Here is a 24,018-nt window from a genome sequence, read left to right as displayed (position 1 = left end):
GGGGGGAACTCGCCCCGACGTGGGGCCCATTTCCCATCGCTCGGAGATGGGCTGGCATGTGCCTTGCCGCTCGATTTGGACAATGAAATGAGTTTCATTTTTATTTATGGGCTTCATAAATCCGTTTCACTTGCTGCTTTTCATGCCCCAGTTACACGCTGTTGTCTTGCGATTTCCCGCCCTGCCAGGCAATTAAACCAAAAACTCATGAAAAAGAAATCTTTTTCCCCCCCTTTTCAAAATACTTTTGAATCCAAAATGCACATTAACTCTCTCACTTCGGGTCCAACTCGTTTCGGGGGGGGGGGGTGTCTCTGAGTCTTGGCTCTGAGCTTCTAACTCTCCAGGTCAGCCGGCCGCAGCCATGGCCAAGCCCTGCCTTGCCTTCTAAAGTTCGGGTCCGAATCTGCGGACACAAAGTGCCTGGAGCAGCCATGGCTGAGGGAAGGGGCAGCAGACTGTAGCTCTGCGCTCACGGCCGCTCAGCGGGAGACGTCTGCACCCGATTAGAAAAGCAGCCAAAGCCGACGCTGCCGGGCTTTGAACCCAGGGCCTTGAGCAGACAGGGCAGACTCTACCTCCACCCAGGTCAGGAGTCTCTTTGTACCCAAGGAGGGCTCGCGGCCTCAGCTGCCACACGCCGACCGCTGGAGTAGACGCGGAAGTTCTGGCTAGCCGGGTGGGTGGGGGTGTGCCCCCCCCCCCCCCCCCCACACACACACACACACACGGGCTGGGGAGCCAGGTGGGCGGATGACGGCAGGGCACTGCCACGGCTGCCACAAGTGTTTGGGTCCAGCTGGCAGCCGGCTCCTGGGAGTGGAGGTGGGTGGATCCCATTGTGATGGGACTGTCAGCAGCCATTAGGATCACTCACCGCCCTCCACACATCGCTGAAAAGGAAGGCTGCTGGCTCTGAGGTGCAGGCCATACCCTCCAGCACTGCCTATAGAAAAAGCACACACACACACACACATGCACGCACACGCACACACAAACTCACACACACGCATGCACACGCACACTCACACATATACACACGCACTCACACACACGCACACACGCACGCACACACACTCACACACATACACGCACACTCACACACACACTCACACGGACACACACTCACACACATACACGCACACACACACACGCACTCACACACTCATATTCACTCACACACGCATGCACTCACGCACATAAACACACACATACACACACACTCACACGCACACATACACTCACACACATGCACACACGCACGTGCACACACATGTGCACACACTCACACACACACACACACACACACACACACGGATCAGGGCACCATATGCAAAGCTCGGGGTCTAGCCCGACACTCCAGAACCAGAGCAGCAGTGGGCTCAGGTGCCCCGCAGGTAAGAGGTAGGGGGAGGCTGTCTTGATGCCAGAGGCTGCTGTCCCTGACCTACAACTAAACCAGGCCATGGCCATGACTCTAAGTCCAGCCCTGACAGTGAGACTGGCCCAGGCCTTAGGCCTGCCATGATCGTAACCAAATGCCAACCCTAGCCAAGGCCACGGCGCCAGAACTGGTAATGCCCATGACACTTACCCTAATGACAGCACTGGCCGTGACCCTTCCCATGACCATAAACAAATGCTAGGCCTAGCCCTGGACCCACCTCTGGCCCTGCCCATGACCCTACCCCTAACGCTGGCCCTGGCCCTCGTCCACAGAAAAGGCTCACAGCCCAAAGCTGCCACCTCTACCTCACATCCCGTCCCCCTCCTTCCCCAGAGTCCTCTGCTCTGGTGCAGCACACCACACCCAGTCCACGTTACAGCTCTTGTTCCCCCTTTCTTTCCTTGTTTCCTAAGTCCCACCCATGAGTGAGGTCATCTGGTATTTGTCTGTCCTTCTCTTTTTTGGCTGATCTCCCTTAACTTGATGCCTTCAAGTTCCATCCAAAGTGAGTCAAAGGAGATGGCTATCATTTTTCACAGCTGAGTAGTATTCCACTGTGTGCGCATAAGGCTAGTTTGTTACTGTGAAGAGTTAACACTATCCATGAAGTGGTATAATATTAATTAAATGTAGATTAGCTTTAATTGTACATTATCAATGCCAGGGAAACAACTTAAAAAGGTAAAAAAATAAAGTACAACTGATATGCTAAGGAGAGAGTTTGAATCCTATAGTTAAAACAAAAAAGAAAATAGAAAACAAAAATTGGAACAAAAAAAAAACAGGAAAAATGCTGAGATGGTAGGTGTTCACTCAATCATGTCAATACTCACTCGGAGGGTCGAAGGCCCAGCTGAGAGGCTGTGGAAGTTCATGAAAAAGGAAGAATCAGCTGTGAACACTCTGTGGGAAACCCACCAAGAGTGTGAAGGCAGACACAGATTAAAAATCAGCTGACCCACTGTCATCAAAACTGCCTGGTACTGGAACATGAATAGACACACTGACCAGTGGAATAGAACTGACAGCCCAGAAGTCAGCCCCCACACCTATGGACATCTCATCTTTGACGAAGGGGCCCGGACTATTGAATGGGGAAAGCAGAGTCTCTTCAACAAATGGTGTTGGAAACAATGGGTTGAAACATGTAGAAGAATGAAGCTGAACCACTATATTTCACCAAACAAAAAAGTAAATTCCAAGTGAATCAAGGACTTGGATGTTAGACCAGAAACTATCAGATACTTAGAGGAAAATATTGTCAGAACTCTTTTTTTTAAATATTTATTTACTCCCTTTTTGATTTATTGTTGTAGTTATTATTATTGTTGTTACTGATGTTGTCGTTGTTGGATAGGACAGAGAGAAATGGAGAGAGGAGGGGAAGACAGAGAGGGGGAGAGAAAGACAGACACCTGCAGACCTGCTTCACCGCCTGTGAAGCGACTCCCCTGCAGGTGGGGAGCCGGGGGCTCAAACCGGGATCCTTACGCCCCGTCCCTGTGCTTTACGCCACCTGCACATAACCCACTGCACCACCGCCCGACTCCCAGAACTCTTTTCTGCATAAATTTTAAAGACACCTTCAATGAAACAAATCCAATTACAAAGAAGACTGGGGCAAGTATAAACCTATGAAACTACATCAAATTAAAAAGCTTCTTCTTCAATTATAAAACATTAATCTCCCAATAAAGAAATTTTTTTTAATTAATTGGCCCTAGAAAAAGAAAAGAACCAAGAGACCCCTCACAGAATGGGAGATCTTTACATGCCATACATCAGACAAGAGGCTAATAACCAAAATATATAAAGAGCTTGCCAAATTCAACAACAAGAAAACAAATAACCCCATCTAAAAATGGGTAGAAGACATGGACAGAATATTCACCACAGAAGAGATCCAAAAGGTCATCACATGAAAAAATGCCCCAAGTCTCTGATTGTCAGAGAAATGCAAATAAAGACACAATGAGATACCACTTCACTCCTGTGAGAATGTCACACATCAGAAAAGGGAACAGCAGCAAATGCTGGAGAGGGTGTGGGGTCAAAGGAACCCTCCTGCACTGCTGGTGGGAATGTCAATGGGTCCAACCTCTGTGGAGAGCAGTCTGGAGAACTCTCAGAAGGCTAGAAATGGACCTACCCTATGACCCTGCAATTCCTCTCCTGAGGATAGATCCTAAGGAAAAAGTAAAAGACTCTGGGGGAGGGGAGAGAATACAGGTCCAAAAAGGATGACAGAGGACCTAGTGGGGGTTGTATTGTTATGTGGAAAAATAAGAAATGTGATACATGTACAAACTATTGTATTTACTGTTGAATGCAAAAACATTGATTCCCCCAATAAAGAGATTTTAAAAAATTAATTGGCCCTAATCCAGCTTTCTAGTCCTAGTCTCAACTCTGACACCATGTTCCCAGGCGAGACTTTTAGTCCACCCACACGTTAGCTGTCGGGCTCAGGCAAAAAGTATTAAAGTCATGGGCCCTTTGGAATAGACCTAAAACGGACTTCTAGCTTCTTCCAACACAAAGACCCCCTAGTTTCATCTGCTCGATCACCTTTGGGTTCCTGTATATTAAACAATTTGTTTTACTTTATATCCTAAAGCTTTTCAGCCACCAAATCACAGATGCCACCATGACGCCATCCTGACCTCCCTGGGCAGACGGCCTCACCCAATGTGTCCTGGAGCCTCCCCTCCCCAGAGCCCTGCCCCACTAGGGACAGACAGACACAGGCTGGGAGTGTGGATCCACCTGCCAACATCCATGTCCAGCGGAGAAGCAGTTACAGAAGCCAGACCTCCCACCTTCTGCACCCCACAATGACCCTGGGTCCAGGCTCCCAGAGGGATAAAGAACAGGGAAGCTTCCAGTGGAGGGGGTGGGACACAGAACTCTGATGGTGGGAACTGTGTGGAATTGTCCCCGGGATCTTACAGTCTTGTTCATCATTATTAAATCACTAGACAAAAGTGGGTGGAGAAAGATGCACATGCTAGCTTTAGCTTCAGGGAAAGCTACGTTAATTTCACATGGACCAGACTTCAAGGAAAGAGAAGCGTCAGGGACAGTGAGGGGTGTTACTGGCAAAGGGGCAGGGACTCCAGGGAAACACCACAGCCTCTGACATGCACGTGCCCGAAATGGAAAGCGTCAAACTCAGAGGCCTGGCAAGAGGGAACCAGACACGCCCGCCAACGTAGCTGGACAGGCTCAACTAGAAACGTTCTGCTCCGGCAAACGGGGAACAGGTGAGGAGAAGATGGTGGGCACACGGTGGGCACAGCAGCACTGGCAGCTGTTGGGAAGCTGCTTCAGCCAGGTGGCAGAACAGACTCGAGATGCCATGCAACACCCACAAGGGAGACCACATTCTGGGCGGGAAGACACCCCTTCGCCCATTTTAAAAGAACAGGGGGTGATGTCCGCTTCCAATTCACAATGACATTCAGCTAGACATCGGTAACAGAATGGTGACCGTGAGAATCCCCCAACAGGCTGTTTCAACGACACCTTCCTAATCGCGTGTGTATTAGAGAAGAAAAAAAATTGAGAGAGAAATCTTAATATTTGGAGCTAAATGGAAGTTTGAGATACCAGATTTGTGGTTTGGCAGAAAAGCTGCACTTCAGGACAAGCCAGAGCAAAGATGCGTCAGAGAAAAGCTGGAGTAAAAAAAATCCAGCTGTCTTAGGTTAAAAAGGAGAAAGAAGATTAATTCAAAGCAAGCAGAAGACAAGAGAGGGCTGGGTGGTGGAGCACCTGGTTGAGCGCCCATGTTACAGGGCACAAGGACCCAGGTTCAAGCCCCTGGTCCCCACCCGCAGGGGAAAGCTTTGTGAGTGGTGAAGCAGGGCTGCAGGTGTCTGTTTCTCCTCTATCTCCCTCTCCCTTCTCGATTTCTTTTTACTGCCTCTATCCAATAAATAAAGGTAATAAAAATTTTTTTAAAAAAAAGTGTGCAAGGACCTGGGTTCAAGCTCCCGGCCCCATCTGCAAGGGGAAAGCTTCACGCATGTTGCAGCAGTGCTGCAGGTCTCTGTCTCCCTCTTCTCCCCTCTCTCCTCTTGACTTCTGTCTTTACCCAAATAAATAAATAAAATTATAAAAAAAGAAGAAAAGTAGAATAGCAGAAATCAACAGAATTGAACTCATGAAAATATCAGAAAAAAAATTTTTTTAAACTGAAACTGACCAAGAAAATGTCTAAGCCTCTAGCCAGATCAACTAAGAAAAACACAGAATACCACTGCTAATACAAACCTGTGGACAATAAAAAGGTGATCAAATGGACAGCCAGGTCCTCAATTAGATAACCTGGTGAAACGGACCCATCTCTGAAAAGACACAATCTCCTCTTTCCCCCTCCCTCCCCCCCAAACACACGGTAACTGGAACAGATTCAATCAATAATCAATAACTGATATCCAGCCAAAGCACAAAGTACCAGGCCCACATGAGTTCATAGTAAATTTGGCTAGCAAACGTTGACAGAAAAAAGTCACCCGTTCTCTGAAATCTCGTCCCGCAGACAGAAGCAGAAGGAATCTCACTCTATGAGGCCAGACTGTCTCAACACCAAAGCCAGACAAAGCTAACACATGAAGCTAGAGCCCAGCGTCTCTCATGAGCAAAAATGTCAAAATATTAGCAAGTTGAATTCAATAACGTGTAAAAAAAAAAAGGGGGGGGGCCTCATTAAAATGAAAAAGCTACTCTGTGAACGGCAGTGTCAAAAGAAGCAGCAGCAGCAGCAGCCAGGGACTGGGAGGAACGGTCCGGAGAAGACACCCAAGTGAGGGAGAAATGTTAGCCTCCCCCCACACACACAGAAGTCCTCCACTCCACACTGAGAGAGTGGACATCCTGACTCAGAGGGGGGCAAATACCTTGGGAGACACCTCACCAAAGACAACATACGGATGGCAAAAAAAAAAAAACAATAATGATAATAATAGTGATTATTATTAATAAGCTGGGAAGAGATGCTCCTCCAGCCAGATCACGAGGGAGACGTGATCAAGGGAACTCGCGGAGGGAGGGAGGGTCACGGCAGGCCTGCTACCACAAAGTCCAGGACACCGGCAACAAGTACTGGGGACAGGTGAAGCCAGAGGGGGTCCCGTGTGTGACCGGTGGGGGTGCAAAACGGTACAACCCCTTCGGAGAACACTCTGGCAGTCTCTCACAGGACCAAGCATAATTTTTTTTGAACCGTGTGATCTGGCGACTGCGTCCCTTGCTATTCACCCAAAAGGAGCTGGAAGCCCACGTCCTGCCAAAGGCCGCGCCCAGGTGTTTGCAGCAGCTGCCTTCACGCGCACTGAGACTTGAGAGCCAGGCGTGTGTAGCCAGGCCTTGTGCAGATGTGTGGACGGATTCTGAGCCGCCTAGACCGTGGAATATTCTTCAGGGCTACGGGGAGATATGCTCTGGAGCCATGAAATGACAGACCCTGAGTCTGTATGACTAAGTGGGATAAATCCATGCAGTATGATTCCGGCTAGACAGAATCCCATCTCCCTGGGGGTGGGGGGGGGGGGACGCAGAGGCTGCCAGGTGCTGGGAAGGGTGAGGCGGGGGTGTCGAACCGAGGGGCGCAAGGTTTGCAAGACAGTGAAATGACTGTGTCCTCACACGTCTGACAAAGCACGAAAAGAGAGCCTGACTACCTGGTCCCCGCCTCCAAGGGCGAAGCTTCACGAGTAGTGTAGCAGGGCTGCAGGTGTCTCTGTCTCTCTCTCCCTCTCCCCCTTCCTCTCAATTGCTGGCTATCTACCCAGTAAATAATCAAAGATAATTTTTAATATTTATTTATTTTCCCTTTTTTGTTGCCCTTGCCTTTCATTGTTGTTGTGGTTATTATTGTTGTTGTTATCGATGTCGTCGTTGTTGGATAGGACAGAGAGAAATGGAGAGAGGAGGGGAAGACAGAGAGGGGGAGAGAAAGACAGACACCTGCAGACCTGCTTCACCGCCTGGGAAGAGACTCCCCTGCAGGTGGGGAACCGGGGGTTCAAACCGGGATCCTTACGCCGGTCCTTGCGCTTTGTACCACCTGCACTTAACCCGCTGCGCTACCGCCCGACTCCCTCAAAGATAATTTTTTAAATTTATTATCTTTATTTATTTACTGGATAGAGACTGTCAGAAATCAAGAGAGAAGGGGGCGGATAGAGAGGAAGAGAGACAGAGAGACACCTGCAGCTCTGCTTCACCACTCGTGAAGCTTTCCCCCTGCAGGAGGGGACCGGGGACGCAAACCTGGGCCCTTGAGCACTATAACATGTGCGCTCAGCCAGGGGCGCCACCATCCGGCCCCTTCAGAGATAATTTTTAAAAATCTTTTAAGGGAGGCCGGCTGGCGGTGCCCCTGGTTGAGCGCACAACTTCAAATGTGGTTTGGGGGAGGATGCTGTTGGAGGGGGAGGCTACATGTTGGGTTGAGGGGACGAGGGAAACCTCCTTGCCTTCCCCTCCATTTGCTGTGGACGTGAAACTGACCTAGAAGTCCCCAGCTTTCTTTCCTCCTGACCTCTCGCGGGGTACCATCCATCAGCCGGGCTGGCACACTCGCTGGGTGCCTCCGCTCTTAGCGTCACCTCTGAACTCCTGTTTCCTCCTTTCCGTCTCTCTCCTGCACGGCTACTCATCTCCGAGCCTCCCAATTGTGACTTATGTCTTTCATGTCTTGCTGGAGATGTCTTAATGTCTTTCCACTCATTTGGAAACGGCTGACTCATTTTGATCTCCTCCGTAAGCACGTCTTTCTGGAATGTGTCCAGCGTCTGAAAGGACTGCACTGTTTCTTCCTAACTCCCTTTCTCCTTCTCACTCGCTGGATGGGGCTTGATACTGCCTCTCCTGTCGTGCCTTCACGGGAGACGAGTTCCCAGACTGAGAAAGAGACGAGTTCAGTCTGTAAAAGGACTAGATTTCAGAGCTCTCTTCTCCTGGTTTTAAGAGTTTTTTGTTAAGAAAACCAATGAAAGAAAAGTGGGGGGGGGGGCGGGGAAGCATGCCATCTTGCTTCCTGGGATGTCCCGGTGGCTCCGCTTCCTGTGATCTGGCCCTTCCTCTGGCCCCTGCCCAGCTCAGTCTGCCCATGCCCAGCAGTCTCCAACGCGCGCTTGAAGACGGCTCTGGCAGGTCGGCTTCCGAGTCGAAAGGCTCAGCCCCCTAGTCCCCTGCGTGGAGGCTCTGGCCCTGCCAGGTGCTGGCGCGGCGGAACGCCCTTCACCTTCAGCTGCTGCTCTCAAGTTGGCCTGCCGAGGGCCCCGGGAGTGCCAGCGGCTGGCGCTCTGCCCTTGGCCTGTCGGGAGCTGGGGCTGCTCCCCCTGGGCAGAGCTGCACCTCCTGAGCCGGGGGCCGCTGGGGTCTCCCCCAAGCTTTGGGGCAAGTGTTGTCTGTTTATTCTTCTTCTATTTGCTACCAGAGTTATGGCTGGGGCTCGGTGCCGGCACTATGAGTCCACTGCTCCTGGAGGTCTTGTCTTGTCCCCCGCATCTTATGGGCAGGACAGAAAGAAACTGAGAGGGAAAGGGAGACAGCGAGGGAGAGAGGAAGACAGACACCTGCAGCCCTGCAGGTGGGGAGTGGGGCCTCGAGCCCGAGTCCTTGCTGGCTCACGATACGTGCACTCACCGCCCGGACCCCTTGTCTGCTTTTTATTTAGCTGTGTGGTGGCTCTGCCCATCATGGGACGGAGTCGGCCGCTGCCATTCTCGCCACCATCTTTCCCCTGACCGGCAGACTTCAGTTCAAGCTCCTTCCCAGCTGCCCCTTCACCTGTCGCGGGGAGGACATGGCCCGTGTGTGTGGTCGGGGCTGTGGGCCAGCGAGCCGGCCGGAGGCAGGGCTGCAGAGATCTCGTCCAGGGGCCCCCGAGCTACAAGTGGTCAGCCTCCGATGGCGGTCGCACAGGAGCACGTCTGCCGGTGGAGACTGTTCTCGCTCCACTCGGAGGGCACGGCTTCTGCTGCTCAGGTGGTGGGGAGAAGGGACAGCCCGGGGTCCAGCAACCCCAGGGTCCCCGTCGCTGTCACACCCCGGAGACAACGTCCCCTCAGGAGTCCCCCCCCCACCCCCGTCGACGATGGTGCCCACCTGTGGGGGTCTGGGGAGGACTGGCTTCTCTCCCAGAAGACCTTCACCTTGAAGGAATGGCCTTCCTCCCAAAGTCAGCCATCAGGAGCACGAAAGAGCTGAGTTTTTTAAAATGCATCTTTTATTATTCAGCCTTCAGCAGAAATGTCACCTTTCTAAAGCAAGCTGTTATCATGCGCTCGCGGTGCCAGGCGTGCCTCTGAGGAGCCGCTTTATCTGTGGCGAGTGACTGGTGTTTCCCTTTCAAGGAGTTCCATGCCTTAAGGCATCAGCAGCTCCAGCCGGCCGCAGCTGGCGGGCGAGAAGGAGGCGACCCCGCACACGCACACACGGCGGGTCCCCGAGGGGCGGCCCCGCACTGGGCCCCACCCTGCCCGCCGCCACCCCGCCCTGGGCACTCCTGGGTGGAAGCCGGGTTCTCAGAGCCGAGTGCGCTCTGTGACAGGCCCCTTAGCGGGACGGGCCCAGCCGCCGGCACAGCTGCCGCGCCCGTGCCAAGGAGCCAGATGCTGCCACATATTGGCATCTGGGGCCTGGAACAGCAGCCCTGCTCCCAGCCTGGCAAGGGAGTCTGACCCAGCCGCTCGTGCAGGAGACAAAGGAGGGGGGGCACAGCCTGCCGGGAGGGGGCGGGCGGGGGCAGGCTGCTCAGCTCCCCACCCAGGGGCGGCACAAAGGACGCCTGGAAAGGGCCCGCATGCCGCCCTGGGGGGCAGCCGAGCTGGGGGGCACTGAGTAGAAAGAGAAGGGGCTCCCTCTCCGCCGCGGAAGCAGGTCACGTGGGGGACACTGGACAAGAGAGCCGGCACCCGGCGGTAAGGAGTCCTTTGGGCCAGTAACAGCCGGCCACCAAGAGGCCACGGTGCTTGAGGCCTGAAATCCGCAGGGGAAGGTGGGGTGCTGGGGGAACTGCCGCCCCAACTCGGGGTGGGAGGTGGCAGCTGGTGGCCAGGGTGCCCCGGAGCCGAAGTCCTGGGTTCGCACAGGAGTGAATGGGGGGCAGAGTCAGAGACAGGAAGCCGGTTCCTGGCGCAGCCTCGGGGGGTGGGGGTGGGGGGGACATGGTGTTCAGAGTCAAGCCTGGCAGTGCAGGGAGTGTCCCGGGCAGAGGAGACCTGCGCCCTTGACCGGAGCCTGGACGCGGCTCCTGGACCTCCTCGCACCTCAGAGGCATCTGGAAAGCCTGGCGGACAGACGGCTTTGCTGGCCGGCCCTCAGAGTTCTCATTCACATTTGGGGGGAGGCCTTGAGAATTCCAGTCAGTTCCCAGGTGACACTCACATAATCAACTCCTGGGGCTGGGCCGTGGCACACCGGGTTGAGCACCCGCATTACCGTGTACAAGGACCCACCCGGGCTCAAGCCCCCGGTCCCCACCTGCAGGGGAAAAGCTTCACAAGCAGTGAAACGGTGCTGCAGGGGTCTCTCTCTCCACATATGGTGTATTTATGTGCACATGTATATCTGTGTGTATCTGTGTATATCTGTACTTATACATATATATCGCCTTCCCCCTTCAAATTCTCTGTCCTATCAAATAAACATTTTTATCTTTTAATCAAGAAAAAAAAACATCCTACTAAGACCTTTTCATTTGGAGATCATTTCAGATTGTGGGAAGCTCTGAAAATCGCTCTTGGCCCAGATTGGGATTCCTTTTTTCTGAGCCCACGAGTACAGGTCGAAGGCTGAGAGCAGCAGCTGCAGGAGAGAACCCCACAGACAACCCACCAGCAAAAGTGAAAGGTGTGAGGCCGGAGACAGCTCGGCTGCTAGAGGGCCAGGTCGCAGCCGCAGGCCCCACACGGGAGCGCCGCACAGGACAAGGGAGGGCCACCTCGCCTCCTCTCCGTGTCTCTCCCTCTCAGATTGAAGAAGGAAAGAGTCAGCTAGGACCAAGGGCTTGTGCAGGCACAGCAAATACAAACAAAAGCTGACTGTGGGAAGGCAGACGCAAGTGGGTGGGATCGTAGGCTGGGCCGCTGGGCCTTTGCCTGGGGCGGCACCACTATGCCACCCTGCCTGCCCACAGGGGAGCTGTGGACGGCCTCGCATCCCTTCTCTCACTGGTGTGATCTGATGCACAATCCCCTGATGTGGACTGAAGGGGAAGGAAAGCAATCATTTGCTAGGGAACCCCCTCCCCACCGGTGGAGGCCGAGAGCCCCTGTGCATGCTGGGTCTATCTCCCACTGCACATCTGCTGGGGAGGGAGGCTGAGCTGTCTCCATGGCTCCCCACTCCTCCCAGCCCACACCCTGGAGCCATCTTCCCAGGAGCGGGAGAAGCAGGAATGGACGTGGGCTCTGCTCCCCAAGGACGGAGGCCCCACCTGGCCTTCCATCCGGCCCCACAGCCAGCGGGCACCGGGACTGCCTCTTGGCCTCTGCACACCTTTGCTCCCCTGCGAACCTCCTTTCACCCCAGTCTTGAAGCAAAACAAAAGCCCTCCTGTTTAAAAACACATGTTCTTGGGGAGCCGGGCTGTAGCGCAGCGGGTTAAGTGCACATGGCACTAAACTCAAGGATCTGAGTAAGGATCCCGGTTCGAGCCCCCGGCTCCCCACCTGCAGGGGAGTCGCTTCACAAGTGGTGAAGCAGGTCTGCAGGTGTCTGTCTTTCTCTCCCCCTCCTCTTATTTTCTCTATCCTGACCAACAGCAGCAGCAGCAGCAATACAGTGACAGCAACAACAGAAACAGAAACATTCCTCCAGCAGCAGTGGGTTCACAGTGCAGGCACCGAGCCCCAGTGATAACCTACAGGCAATAATGAATAAAAATTAAAAAACGAACTTGTTCTCGAGGCCGTGATGGTGCAACCTGGCTGAGCACAGGTCACAGTGCACAAGGACTCAGGTTCAAGACTCCAGTTCCCACCTGCAGGGGGAAAGCTTTGCAAGTGGCAAAGCAGTGCTGCAGGTGTCTGTCTCTTATTTATTTTCGTTGCCCTTGTTTTTTATTGTTGTTGTAGTTATTGTTATTGATGTCATCATTGTTGGATAGGACAGAGAGAAATGCAGAGAGGATGGGAAGACAGAGAGGGGGAGAGAAAGACAGACACCTGCCGACCTGCTTCACCGCCTGTGAAGCGACTCCCCTGCAGGTGGGGAGCTGGGGGCTCAAACCGGGATCCTTACACTGGTCCTTGCGCTTTGTGCCAAGTGCACTTAACCCGCTGCGCTACCGCCTGACTCCATCTGTCTCTTTCTATCTCCCTCTCTCCTCTTGATTTCTGACCATTTCTATCCAATAAGGGTAAAAAAAAATTAAATAAATGAATAAATAATAAACTCTCTGCTCTGGGACCAGGCCTGCCAAGTCTCACCAGCAACTGCAGGGGACACTCCCCCAACTTGGTGTCCACGCCCCCACCCCCAATCTGGCATCTTGTCTTTTGTCTGATGAGCAGAGAAGCCCATGGGGCGGGGGGCACAGATGTGAAGACGGTGGGATTCCCCCTAGTCGCCCAGAATCTCTTGCTGGGGACAGGGTCATAAGTATCAGCACAGCTTCCTTCAGACAGTCTCAGGAGAAGCAAGAGCCCTTGCACTGTCCGGCTCTCACCTCGCCAACATGACGCCGTCCTCCACGGGTGCTGTGCTGGGTCAGCCTCGTGCTTGTCCCAGGAGAGGCCACACTGTCACACTGTGGGCACCTGGGCACGGGCACAGGCACAGCTTCTGTCGCTCTGCCAGGGCCTCTTGGGAAAGGCTGGTGACAGACACCCAGTAGGTCACCTTTGGGACCATCTTGATGGGTGCTGATCGAAATGTCTTTGCTCCTCACAGGGTTCCAGCCATGCCCAGGATGCCCCAGAGCTGGCCGTGACCCTTCCCAGCAGAGTGGAGCTCCCTCTCACAGAAGACACAGTGGCTCCTTCCACACCTCCTGTCCCCATCACCCAGACGTGCCGGCTGAAGCCGGCCCTGGAACGGACTCTAGTGGGTGTGTGCCTGGCCCGCCTTCTCCTGCTGCGGGTCCCCAGGCCTGGGAAATGCCTGCCTCTGCCTCTGCCTCCCTCTGAGCGAAGATATTTGGGTCAGAGCGAGAAGCCCTGTGACAGGGTCAGGAACGGTGAAGCTGGTCTCTCTTCCCCAGAAGGAAAGGTGTCTCTCTGTCCTTGAGAGAACCAGCAACCTGAGCCCGAGTCCCACAAGACCACGTGGCACCCACCCCCAGTGAGGTTCACACTTTCACTTGCAGAGAGCTGACATCTCAACTTCTGCCATTTTGTAACCCTTCAACACCAGGGCTTGACGTGAAATCCTTAAAATGAGCTAAACAGACCTGCAACATTCGCAGGTCGGCGTCCCTGGGACAGAAAGTATCGGATCTGGAGCCCTGGAAGCGCTGCCAAGGGAGTGAGTCTGTCACTCACACGCTACGACCGATGGGGCATGGGGGCCTGGACAGTACTGAGAGAGAGAGAATGGTCGGGAAGTAAGCAGCTAGGTCCTGTGTGTCCTGGCCCCCTGCCCCTGACACACTTGTCCGGGGCAGAGCTGAAGAATGATCTCTCACTGCCCGTTTCTAACTCTGCACCCCATCAGCCTGGAGCGTGTGCATGGCAGAAGCCCAAGCACCTGGGATTACTAGGGAAAGTAAAAGTAACCATCCCCAGAACAGCTACCTGCCAGCTTACGACTGTTCATTAACCTTGTCTCTCACCGACACTGGGCTAAGCAACACATTCGCTCTGAGAACATCCGCCATTTATTTCTAGAGCGTAGAGCTTACTCACCTCTTGGGTCTACAGTGAGACAACAGGCCCAGAATGTTGTTGTTAGAATGGGGGGGGGGGGCAGTCCAGGGAGCCAGAGATAGAAGCAGGAGGCCATCCTAGGATCTTCTGTTGTATAACACAGCACCCAGAGTCAGAAGCTGCCCAGGGCACGTGCGCGCGCATGCGCGCGCGCGCGCACGCGCGCGCGCGTGTGTGTGTGTGTGTGTGTGTGTGTGTGTATACGCGCACACACGTTAGCTCGACTCCTCTAAGAAGAACGTCAATTCTCCTCCTGGCTGGGTCTCTGTCACAAGCAATCCCAATAGCCACTAAAGATGCTGGGAGGGGGCCTCAGAAGCCAGAGTCTCCCAGTGCTGTGGCTGGATGTCTCTGTGTTTGTAAGTCACAGGCGAGTGAATCCAACCTGCGTGCGGGGCCCTCACGTCAAGTGCGGCACACGTGGTGCCTCTAGGTGTCACGCTGCAGGACCTGTGTCATAAGAGAGGGAAGCCCAGTCCCGGGACACAGTGACGTAAACTAAGGGGGAAAGCTGGAGGATAGGAATGCGAGTAAATGTTTCTAAATGTGTTAAAAGACGAGTTTGACTATGCCGAGATGGGTCCAGTGACTGCAAAACACACCTGCGACGGCCTGGAAGACTCTTGTCCATTACGTGGTGGCCGTGGGAGAGGAAGGGGGAGCACTGGGGAGAGCGGCCACTTTGCTAGAATCCTAGTGTGTGTGTGTGTGGGGGGGGATGCACATTAGGAGGGGTGAGATGCTTCCAAACACCACCGTGCCACAGGCCAACGACAGGCCGGTAAGAAGAGCTCGGTTATTCTAAATACGTGTTAGAGGTCAAGGTTTCAAACCGTAGTGATTCCAGGCAGTTAAAACCAGCCGCTGAAACGATGGTGTTCTTGTTCACTCGCAGAGAATTTGACATACCCACCTGGGAAACAGAAAGGAGCTGAGGTGGCATGATGGCGCTGGCAACGCCCTCTCCCCAGGAGGGCAGGGAAACAAAGGCTGACGTGGCTGGCTGGAAACTTCCTACAGGAGTAGAACGCCGAACGGGGCGCGTCCGCAGGAGGGACTAGTACTCACCCCAGACTCGTAACAAGAGGGCTGGGTGAAGGTCTGACACGGGGGGCAGTGGCGCGGATGAGCCCAGACAACGCCAAGTGAGATGAGTCGAAAAGCACAGGATGGCGCTGAAATAAAGGCTCACGATCTGTTCTCAGAAAGTAGGACAGAGGTGACCGGCGCTGAGCGTGGGGCGGGGAGGGTAGAAAGTCAGGGTTTGACCTTCTTGTGGCTGCACAAGAACGTCACTCAACAGTGGTTCCAGCGGCAAAGGTACCTGATCTATCACGAGGAACTGAAGGGACTTCCTTCTCCTTGGGACTCTGACCCACCTGTCAGGCCTTACAGAAGCGCTCCAAGTGAACAGACCCATATCACCGCCCCTGGCAACGAGAATACTCAGCCTAGTGCGTGCAGACCTCGTCAAATAAACAGACTTGGGTTCTCAGAGCCTCAAAGTCATTCTCCTGTGTGCTTATTACTAAAATAACTGGGCCTGCCGTGATCACCAACGATGTGTTTACATCAAAGACGACCTCCGATCAGACACCGGAAAAGGGAGAAGTGAACAACACAGGGACCCAGCCACCATCTGTTGACACCACTGTCCTCAAGTCAAGGGACCAGTCATGTGGCAGGGCCGGGAGCCTCACCTTGGTGGTCATGTCCATGTGACAGGCCCCTTCTGGAAGGAAGTGCTGTGGAGACCGGGCCCGGGGGGGCCTCAGCTCTTCCTGCCAGGCCAGCACAGGAAGCCATGCTTGTCTCACCTGCTCGAGTTCCTGTTATGAGGCCAAGGGGGTCGGGGAGCCGAGTCCAGGTCCAGGTAGTGACGTCAGCTCCATGGAGCTGTGATCCTGTGACCTGCTCCCCAGCCCAGTGCCGTCCAACCCTTCGGCCGGGGCTCAGGTTAGAAGGGGGCCAAAGAGGAAAGGATGGGGGTGAGGATGAGAGAGGGAAAAAGGAAAACGCTCGCACATTTCCTGAGTCACTAAAGCATTTGCTGGAGACACAGCCTGGCGCTGACAGGTCGAAGCTGCACACAAGCTCCAGGTGCAGGGCTGGGCCCCCACTCGGATCTCAGAGACACAGAGAAGGCTCGAGTGAGCGGGAAACCATCCTCACTTCTGGGGGCTCCCAGCTTAGACACAGTGGCCCGCTTCCTCCTTTGGATAAAGTTTAAAAGCACAGACATTCTTTTAAAACACACGTGGGCCACAGGACGTAAGCGTCCAGGACGACAGGGGCTGTCTCAGATGTCTGGAGACGGGACACTCCCGTGTTCCTTCCACGGCCTGTCAAGGACTCCAGGAAGCCCCCATGGGCATCTGGAAGCCGCCTCTCTAAGCGCCGGCATGAGGCCGCCCATCCCGTCTGGATGAGACCCTTTGGTTCTCAGAGCCAAGCCAAAGCTAAAAGGAACCCCCTACACACACACACACGCACACGCACACGCACACGCACACGCACACGCACACGCACACACACAAGCGGCAGGAGAAATGGCCAACGCTCCCGATGGGAAGGGAAGAGAAAGGCCAGGGGAGGGGAGGGAATGAAGACGAGACTCGAGTAGTCGCTGTCGTCACTGTGTTTATTTCACTTCTCGGTGGCCTAGTCCTCAGGGAGTTGACGCCATGGGGGGGGGGAGGAGCAGCACCCCGTTCCCTGTGTCCGGGGAGGGCGGGGGCCGAGCTGGCTGAGAGAGCAGGCGAGGCTGCTGGAGCTGGGACGAGGGGCTCGGTGCCCTCCTGGAAGCCCGGGCATCAACCAAGTGAGCGTGAAGCGGACGGACGGAGAGTCAGCTCACGGGGGTCTGGAAGCACGGGGGGCCACGGGGCCACAGACAGCGGACAGAGCGGCACGGCCTCCCGGCCTGTGTGCCTGGTGGACCGGCCGTGTGTGCTCCCCACTCACTTGTTTGGCTCCACAGAGCATTGCTCCCGCGGTCCTGTGAGCACGCTCCTGCCGCCCACCCCGCCACGTCAAGGGCCCCCCACACACATACACATGGAGGGCGTTTCCGCTAGTGGGGGGCTTCACGGCACATGTGCCACGCAAAACGCAGGCGACACCTTGCTCAGAGCAACTGTGAAGGACGAGTCCTCTTCTCTCTGGTCTCTTTCCCGGTCCTTCTCCGCCACAGCTCTCTCTCTCTCCTCTGAAGCGTGAGGGCCTTGACAGGGTGACGCAGCAGCCACTGGCCAGGGGCCCGGGGCCGTGACAGTGTGTGTGGGGAGCCCCGCGTGCGCTCATCTCATCAGTTCCGCCCAGTCCACCGGGGTGAAAAACGGGTGGGATTTGATGTCTTCAACCCCAGCCACTCCAGCACCAAGGCGTTCCACGGGGTTGAACTGCAAGAGCTGACAAAGAAGGGTTTGGTGAGAAGAGGGAAACATCAGCCGGCGACTGCAGGGCAAGAGAGGCATGCGGGAGGAGAAGAGCCCTGGGCCCACGCCCCCCGACGCGTGCGGGCGTCACTGACCCGCGGGGCCCAGGTTGAGGCGTCTCAGCCACCTGAGACACGGCCCCGTGGACTCTGCTCCTGTCCCCCGCGAGGAGCGCACCGGGAGCGGCTCCGGCGTTTGCCCGCTCCACAAGGGCCTTAGCCGGACAGCGCCGAGCTCGACCCCTCCACCCCTGCTGCTCGAGGCCACACATCTGGGGGCGCCGTCAGCCGCGCGGTCCCCAGCCGGACACCTGACACTGACTAGACGGCTCAGGGGCCAGAAAGGGGCAGGTCGCTGCACTCCAGAGCCATTTTCGCCGACTGATGGGGGGGGACAATTTGGGCCACACCACGTGAGAGACGCTTCTGGCGCCTTCACTGCTGGACATGTGACGGCCACAACTACTGGCAGCGAGCGATCAGAGGGGAGCCTGGTCGCTGGGAGGACGAGCCTGGGGACGGTCGCACGTCTGCTCAGTGGTGACAGTGGCACTGGCTTGGGAGCCCTCTGGTGTCCCGACTGCAGGCAGCCCTGCTCCCTTCCCCTTCATGGCCGCTCCCTGTCCCTGTCTCGGCTCGCCAACAAGCCCTCTCTGGGATCGCCACTTCCCTTCACCACCAGCGCCTGAGCTTCCTCTCGCCCCAGTCTCGCGTCTGACTGCGTGACCACTGAGCACCGCCCTGCCCCGGGGACTCGGTTAACAGGCCTCCCTGCTTGAGGCCGCGGCAGCGGTATTGATCCGAGGGAGCACAGTCCTTGGGGGCGAGGGCCCTGAACCTGAGCGTGCGTCTCAGCTGTTCCTGAGGGGCTCAGCATCTGGGTGAGGCCGGGGCCTCCCGGCGGGTACTGGTGGCATGCGGTCTACTTCAACGCGCCTGCTCTGAGGACAAGGACGGGGTCCTCCTCTCGTGTCCCCAATGACAGCGACCATAAGCCCTGGGCTTTCCAGGGATGGAAACCAGGTCGCTGTTGTCGTGAGAGGCGTTCTCCATTGTGGAGTCCTGCTTCCCTTTGAGTTTGCTGGAACTTTCCAGGCCTGCTTTGCAGACGGAACTGCGCCAAGCCACGCGCTTACATCCTGTGAACTGTGGGGGACCGCGCTTCCCTTCACTTAAACAGAGCCTGGCTCCTCTCGGGGTCTCTCTGACTCATTTGGAATTGGTCTGAAGTGTGTGGCTTCATCCCCTCAAGTATTTATGGACTGGCCCGATCTCTTGCCAGACTTGATTTCTAATTTGTTATTTACGGTCAGGTTGACGTATGAATTCACTCTTCTTAAATGCTGCCCCTGACTTAACGGTACAGCACTTGGCCTCTCTCGGGAAATCTCCCATGAGTGCATGCTCACAATGTGTTCGGGGGGTGGCGCGGTTCAAACGCCCTGTCTCTCTGCAGGTTTCTAGCACTCATCAAGACGGGAGCACTGAGGCCTCCGTTCACCGAGCCGCTTCCCCTCGGTCCGGTGAGGTTTCCTCAAGCCCCAGAAGCTGCTGTCGGAGCACTGGCACGTGCTGACCCGCCCCCCAGCCGCCTGTCCTCGCGGCCTCCACGCGCTCTGCCTGCAGGGTCTCCCTCTGCGGCCCGCCCCCGCCCGCCCTTGCGTTCAGCCCATTTGGGCTGTTGAATCTGGGGAGAGCTCTCGTATGGAGGAGACAGGTAGGCGGCCTTGCTTTTTCAGTCTGGGGTGGTCAGACGCTTACAGTGGACGCAGCGTCTGGCAAGGCGGCCTTCTGCCCGCCACCCCGCTTAGCCTCCTTCCACTACTTTTCAGTATGTGGTAAACTACGACATCATTCCACCGCTCCCACTACCAGCTGTTGCGGGCACAGTGCAGACACCTACAGGCGACCTCGTGCCGTCAGCGGGAGTCCAGAGGAGGAGTCCTGCCCAGTACCCACGGCTGCACCCCCGGCCCTCCTCCCTTCCTACACGAACCACTGCCGTCGCCCTGAGCGGGCAGCTCTGCCGGCAAGTCTCCTGGCCTGCGGGGCTGTCTCTCTCTACTTCACCCTCAGCGTTTTGCACAGACGGCTTTGTGGAGTAGAGACTTCTTGGCTGACAGTGGCTTCTGCTCTTGGGACTCTGGACAGGACACCCCAACGCCTTCTGTCTCTGACGAGAGGCCGGGCCCCTGCCCACATTTTCTCTCTGCTTTTTGTCTTTCACCCATTTTACATCTGTGTCGGGGGGTGGGGGGCCTTATGTTTCCCCCCCAGGGAAGACTGCAGCTCTTGGGGGGGCATCGCTGCGCACACGGTGACTGTGGCCTCGCCCGCCAGGCCCGCCTCCGCGGCTCCCTTCCCCCGGGACTAACAGTCCAAGTGCACAGGAACAGCTGGCACCGCTCCGGCCCTCTGCACTCGACCCGTTTTTCCTTGTTTCTGCCCTTTTTTCAGACTGGGTAGCCCCCCGCCCCCATCCTATGTTCAAGGTAGCTGACTCTTCCCACCTCAGATCTGTTGAGGTGCCAGCAGGGCCTCTTCCCCCACTAAACGTTTGTTCCATTATTTTTAAAAATATTTTATTTATTTATTTTCCTTTTTTGTTGCCCTTGTTGTTTTTATCATTGCTGTGGTTATTACTATTGTTGCTTTTGATGTCGTTGTTGTTGGCTAGGACAGAGAGAAATGGAGAGAGGAGGGGAAGACAGAGAGGGGGAGAGAAAGACAGACACCTGCAGACCTGCTTCACCGCCTGTGAAGCAAGCCCCCCTGCAGGTGGGGAGCCGGGGGCTCGAACCGGGATCCTGACGCCGGTCCTTGAGTTTCGCGCCACCTGCGCTTAACCCGCTGCGCCACCGCCCGCCCCATTTCCATGATTTTATGGGAAGGTAAGACCAGCTCCTTACTCGCCCTCACTAAGCCCACTCCGCACTCGGAGAGTGTCACGTGCTCCTTCCTTCTCTTCCGTCTTCAGCTCCAGCGCCTGACTGAGCGTGCCTACCTGCTCGGGGTTGGCTCACTGCTGACAGTCACTCATTTCCTGTCGAGCCCAGATCTGAGGACACCCGGAGGTTATTCCTATTGGCTGCTTTTTGTTCTGCATATGGGCCATCTTTTCCTTTTCTTCCTACGTGTGTCTTCGAGTACTGTGCTGGAAACAGGACAAGACAGCGGGGTGGCGTGTTTTGGCGGCTCTGGAGTCTGGTGCTTTCCCCAGTTCACTCCTGTCTCATTCGATTCAGAAGGATCTTGAAGTCTGCCTGCCCTGCCCCATTTTAACAAGCAGCTGTGGCTGACGGCTCCATTCTCTCTCTCTCCGCTCCCTCCCCCCCCCCCCTTTTTTCCCTTCCTTTCTGAGCTTGTCTTTATGAAAAGAGGTGTGCTCCTCTGGGGTCGGTGCAGTGTGGAACTTCATACCCCTGTAATCTTATATTGGAAACCACTATTAAGTCAATAAAAGAAGCCAGAGGTCTGCAAAACACTTCAGCCACAAAAATTGCCACCTTTGCCAGGGGCAGGAGAACGGACTCGCTCAGCACTCAGGCTGCTTCTCAGCTGCCCTAGTTCTGGTTTTCCACCGGGATCTTTCCCTGCTCCCGTGCACACACACACACCCTCAGGGCCGGTTCTCATGGCCCCCGACTCCCACAGAACCTTCACACCTGACCGAGCAGGGACAAGAGAGAAGGAGCGGCCCGCGGCCAGAATGCTGCAGGATCCCACTGGCCCTGTTCTTCCCAGAGATTAGCGACTTGCTTTTCAGACTGTTAGAGCCAGCCCTGTGATCAGATCCCAGAGTGTGTGATAGTTGTCCTGCCAATTCTGTCCGACTTTATAATCTTTTCCGGGGGAGGGGGCTTGCCAACTTCTGACTGCAGTCATTTAAACTTGAGAATATGCCTCTAACAATTTTTCTTTCGACAAAATGTAGCCAAGTGCAAACACCGCTGGTTCTAACCACACAGGAAATCCGCTATTCAGATTTAACCAAACCCTCCCGCTTTTAACCTATGGAGTCTTCTATTCATGATTCGTTAGTTTGATTATCGGCATGATAATCAGCAACTGAAAGCCGACTTTTTAAGGTTTTTTTTGTTTTACTGCCTCAATCTCTGTCAGTGGTCCCTCGGTTCAACCGCACACGTCAGCAAGTCACTAATCAATACGCTGTGAACTTTCAACACTGTCCCACAGACAACAACAGAGTTTTACATGACACGGACTGTGTCAGGCACTGAGCTAAGTGCTTAATGACACAGGCTAACTCGCACACCTCTGGCCAGTTACTGTCACTCTCTGCCTCACAGATGAGACAACAGGCTCCATTTAAGTCACCTGAAGACTGTCTCTTGACAGGGAGCATGCAGCAAAGAGCAGGTCTGAATCCAGACTCCATGCCCCCACCACAGCACCCTGCTGCCCAGGGGGGGCGTGAGCTGTGACGGCCGAGAATCTATGACATCACCTGATGTCACCAAGTCCACAAGGGGAGTGCAGCAGATACTTCAAAGGACTGCACACACCTGCTGCTCTTCAAGATATGGAACCCAGCTCCCAGAATGCCACACAACTATTGACTCACAGTAACTTCGCAAGGAAGTCTATTTATTTATTTACTTATTTATTTATTTATTTATGTACCAGAAGTTGCTACAATCAAACAAACAGCATGAGAGTGTCCTGAGCGCATCGAATCCGTTCTCAACATCAAGCTTCGTCCGTGGAATGAAATGCGGGCAGCAGCAGGCGTTCTACTGTAAATCTGAAACACAGATGCGGGGACAAGCAACTACTTCTCCAGCATGATTTGGATTTTCTGGCAAATGTACAAGCACGTAAGCTCTTTCTCGCTGCATCTGGCTATCCACCCACCCCACACACACACACACACACCCCAGAGTGCTGCAAGACCTCTTCGCAGCACTCCAGTGTGAGGTGATATTCTGACTTTACAAAGTCAAGTTTTCTCACCCACAGATTCTCCTGTGGAATCGCAAGTCTTTAGGCGAAAGTCTAACGGGTCTGCCACGACTACCTTGCACACCCCCCACCTGAACACGACGCCCGGCCCTAAGAGAAACCACAGGAAGACTGTCGCTCAAGAGGCTGTGCCGGTCAGAGGCACGTCCAAGATCGGGCCAAGCAGTGAAGGCACACAAAGTCCCTCTGGAAGGCTTTCCTCACAGAACCTTTCTCTGTCATAAGCAGCTGAGTGTCCCTGCAGGAGCAGAAGCTCACTCAGCACTCACGCTGAGGGTCCTGGCACCCAAGTGTCCTCCCTCAGCTGCAGCCGCCTCACTGAGGGGGGCCGAGGGCAGCACCCCGGGCACACGGGGCTGTGGAGTCGAGGCAGAAAGCCAGGGGCCGAGGCAGCGGCGAGGGGGAAGGCTGGGCACAGCGGGATCATTAAGTGCGTATAAATCATCTTGTGATTTTTCTAACACGAACCCCTGACCTGTGAGGTAGTGGGAGAGGAAGGCCAAGGTGGCAAATCACTCATCGTGCCCAGAGACCCCCTTTCCCTTTCCTGAGGAGGCTTCCTCCACACAGGCGGCTGCTTCCTCAGGCCGCTGAGGACAGATGCATCAGCCAGCCCTTAACCGCGGGGCCTCAGTGAAGACAGGGGCAACCAAGCCTCATGAATGAACGCGGCGCGCTCTCCTCTCAAAGTCAGAGGACTGGCTTCCTGAAGCAAGAGAACGAGCAGCGGTGAGCTGTCCTTGAACTATTTACCAAACACAGACCTGGGACCGCCACAGGTGCTGTGGAATCAAATGACAAGTTCTCTCTCTTTTTTTTTTTTTTTTTCCAACCGCTGGAATGAAATGGTTCTTATATTTTTGTTTTATCCTTTAATCCTCTAACAAAACAGAGACTCACAGGGATGAAATCAACTTTCAAATCTTAAAAGTGGTGAGAGGCAGAGATGGGGTTTTCAGGAGGGTACTCTTGTCTCGGTACTTCCAACCCGGCGGTGGTGCTTTGTAGCAGACGTGCCCTGGGCTGACTCGCCTTTCTGAAGCGCTGTGCTCCTTCCCCCCTGCACACAGAAACCCTCATCTCGACTGTTCTATCGGACTTAGTACTTTCTGCCTTCCCTGGGGCTCTTGGTGACGGAACTCTGTAGGAGAATCCCAGCCCAGTGATTCTCAGAGCTATTACTCACCCTGTCGCCCTCTGCCTTCCATCCAGGTGCACCCAGCATTTCCAGGTGGAGCCTGACTCCTGTCCTGTCCTGGTCTTTCCACCGG

The 24,018-nt window shown here is 55.0% G+C and overlaps 1 protein-coding gene across 13 annotated transcripts in view; it reads right to left on the bottom strand.

Moving 5' to 3' along the window:
* The window catches only part of RPS6KC1 (ribosomal protein S6 kinase C1), a 237,226-nt gene that overhangs the window by 84,840 nt on the left and 128,368 nt on the right, over positions 1-24,018 (bottom strand). For 5 of the 13 annotated variants that reach the window (XM_060178422.1, XM_060178423.1, XM_060178421.1 and 2 more), the window contains one exon: positions 16,952-17,738. The exons of the other annotated variants lie outside the window; for them this stretch is intronic. In XM_060178422.1, the coding sequence (XP_060034405.1) occupies positions 17,628-17,738 (111 nt within the window). In that variant the 3' untranslated portion in view covers positions 16,952-17,627. Of the gene's footprint in view, positions 1-16,951; positions 17,739-24,018 lie in introns of those variants that run through there. 13 annotated transcript variants of the gene reach the window in all.

This window comes from Erinaceus europaeus, chromosome 19 (assembly GCF_950295315.1).
Source record: "Erinaceus europaeus chromosome 19, mEriEur2.1, whole genome shotgun sequence".
Classification (NCBI taxonomy): domain Eukaryota; kingdom Metazoa; phylum Chordata; class Mammalia; order Eulipotyphla; family Erinaceidae; genus Erinaceus; species Erinaceus europaeus.
Note: the sequence above shows the minus strand (reverse complement) of the source record. Positions and strands in the feature narration are given on the sequence as shown.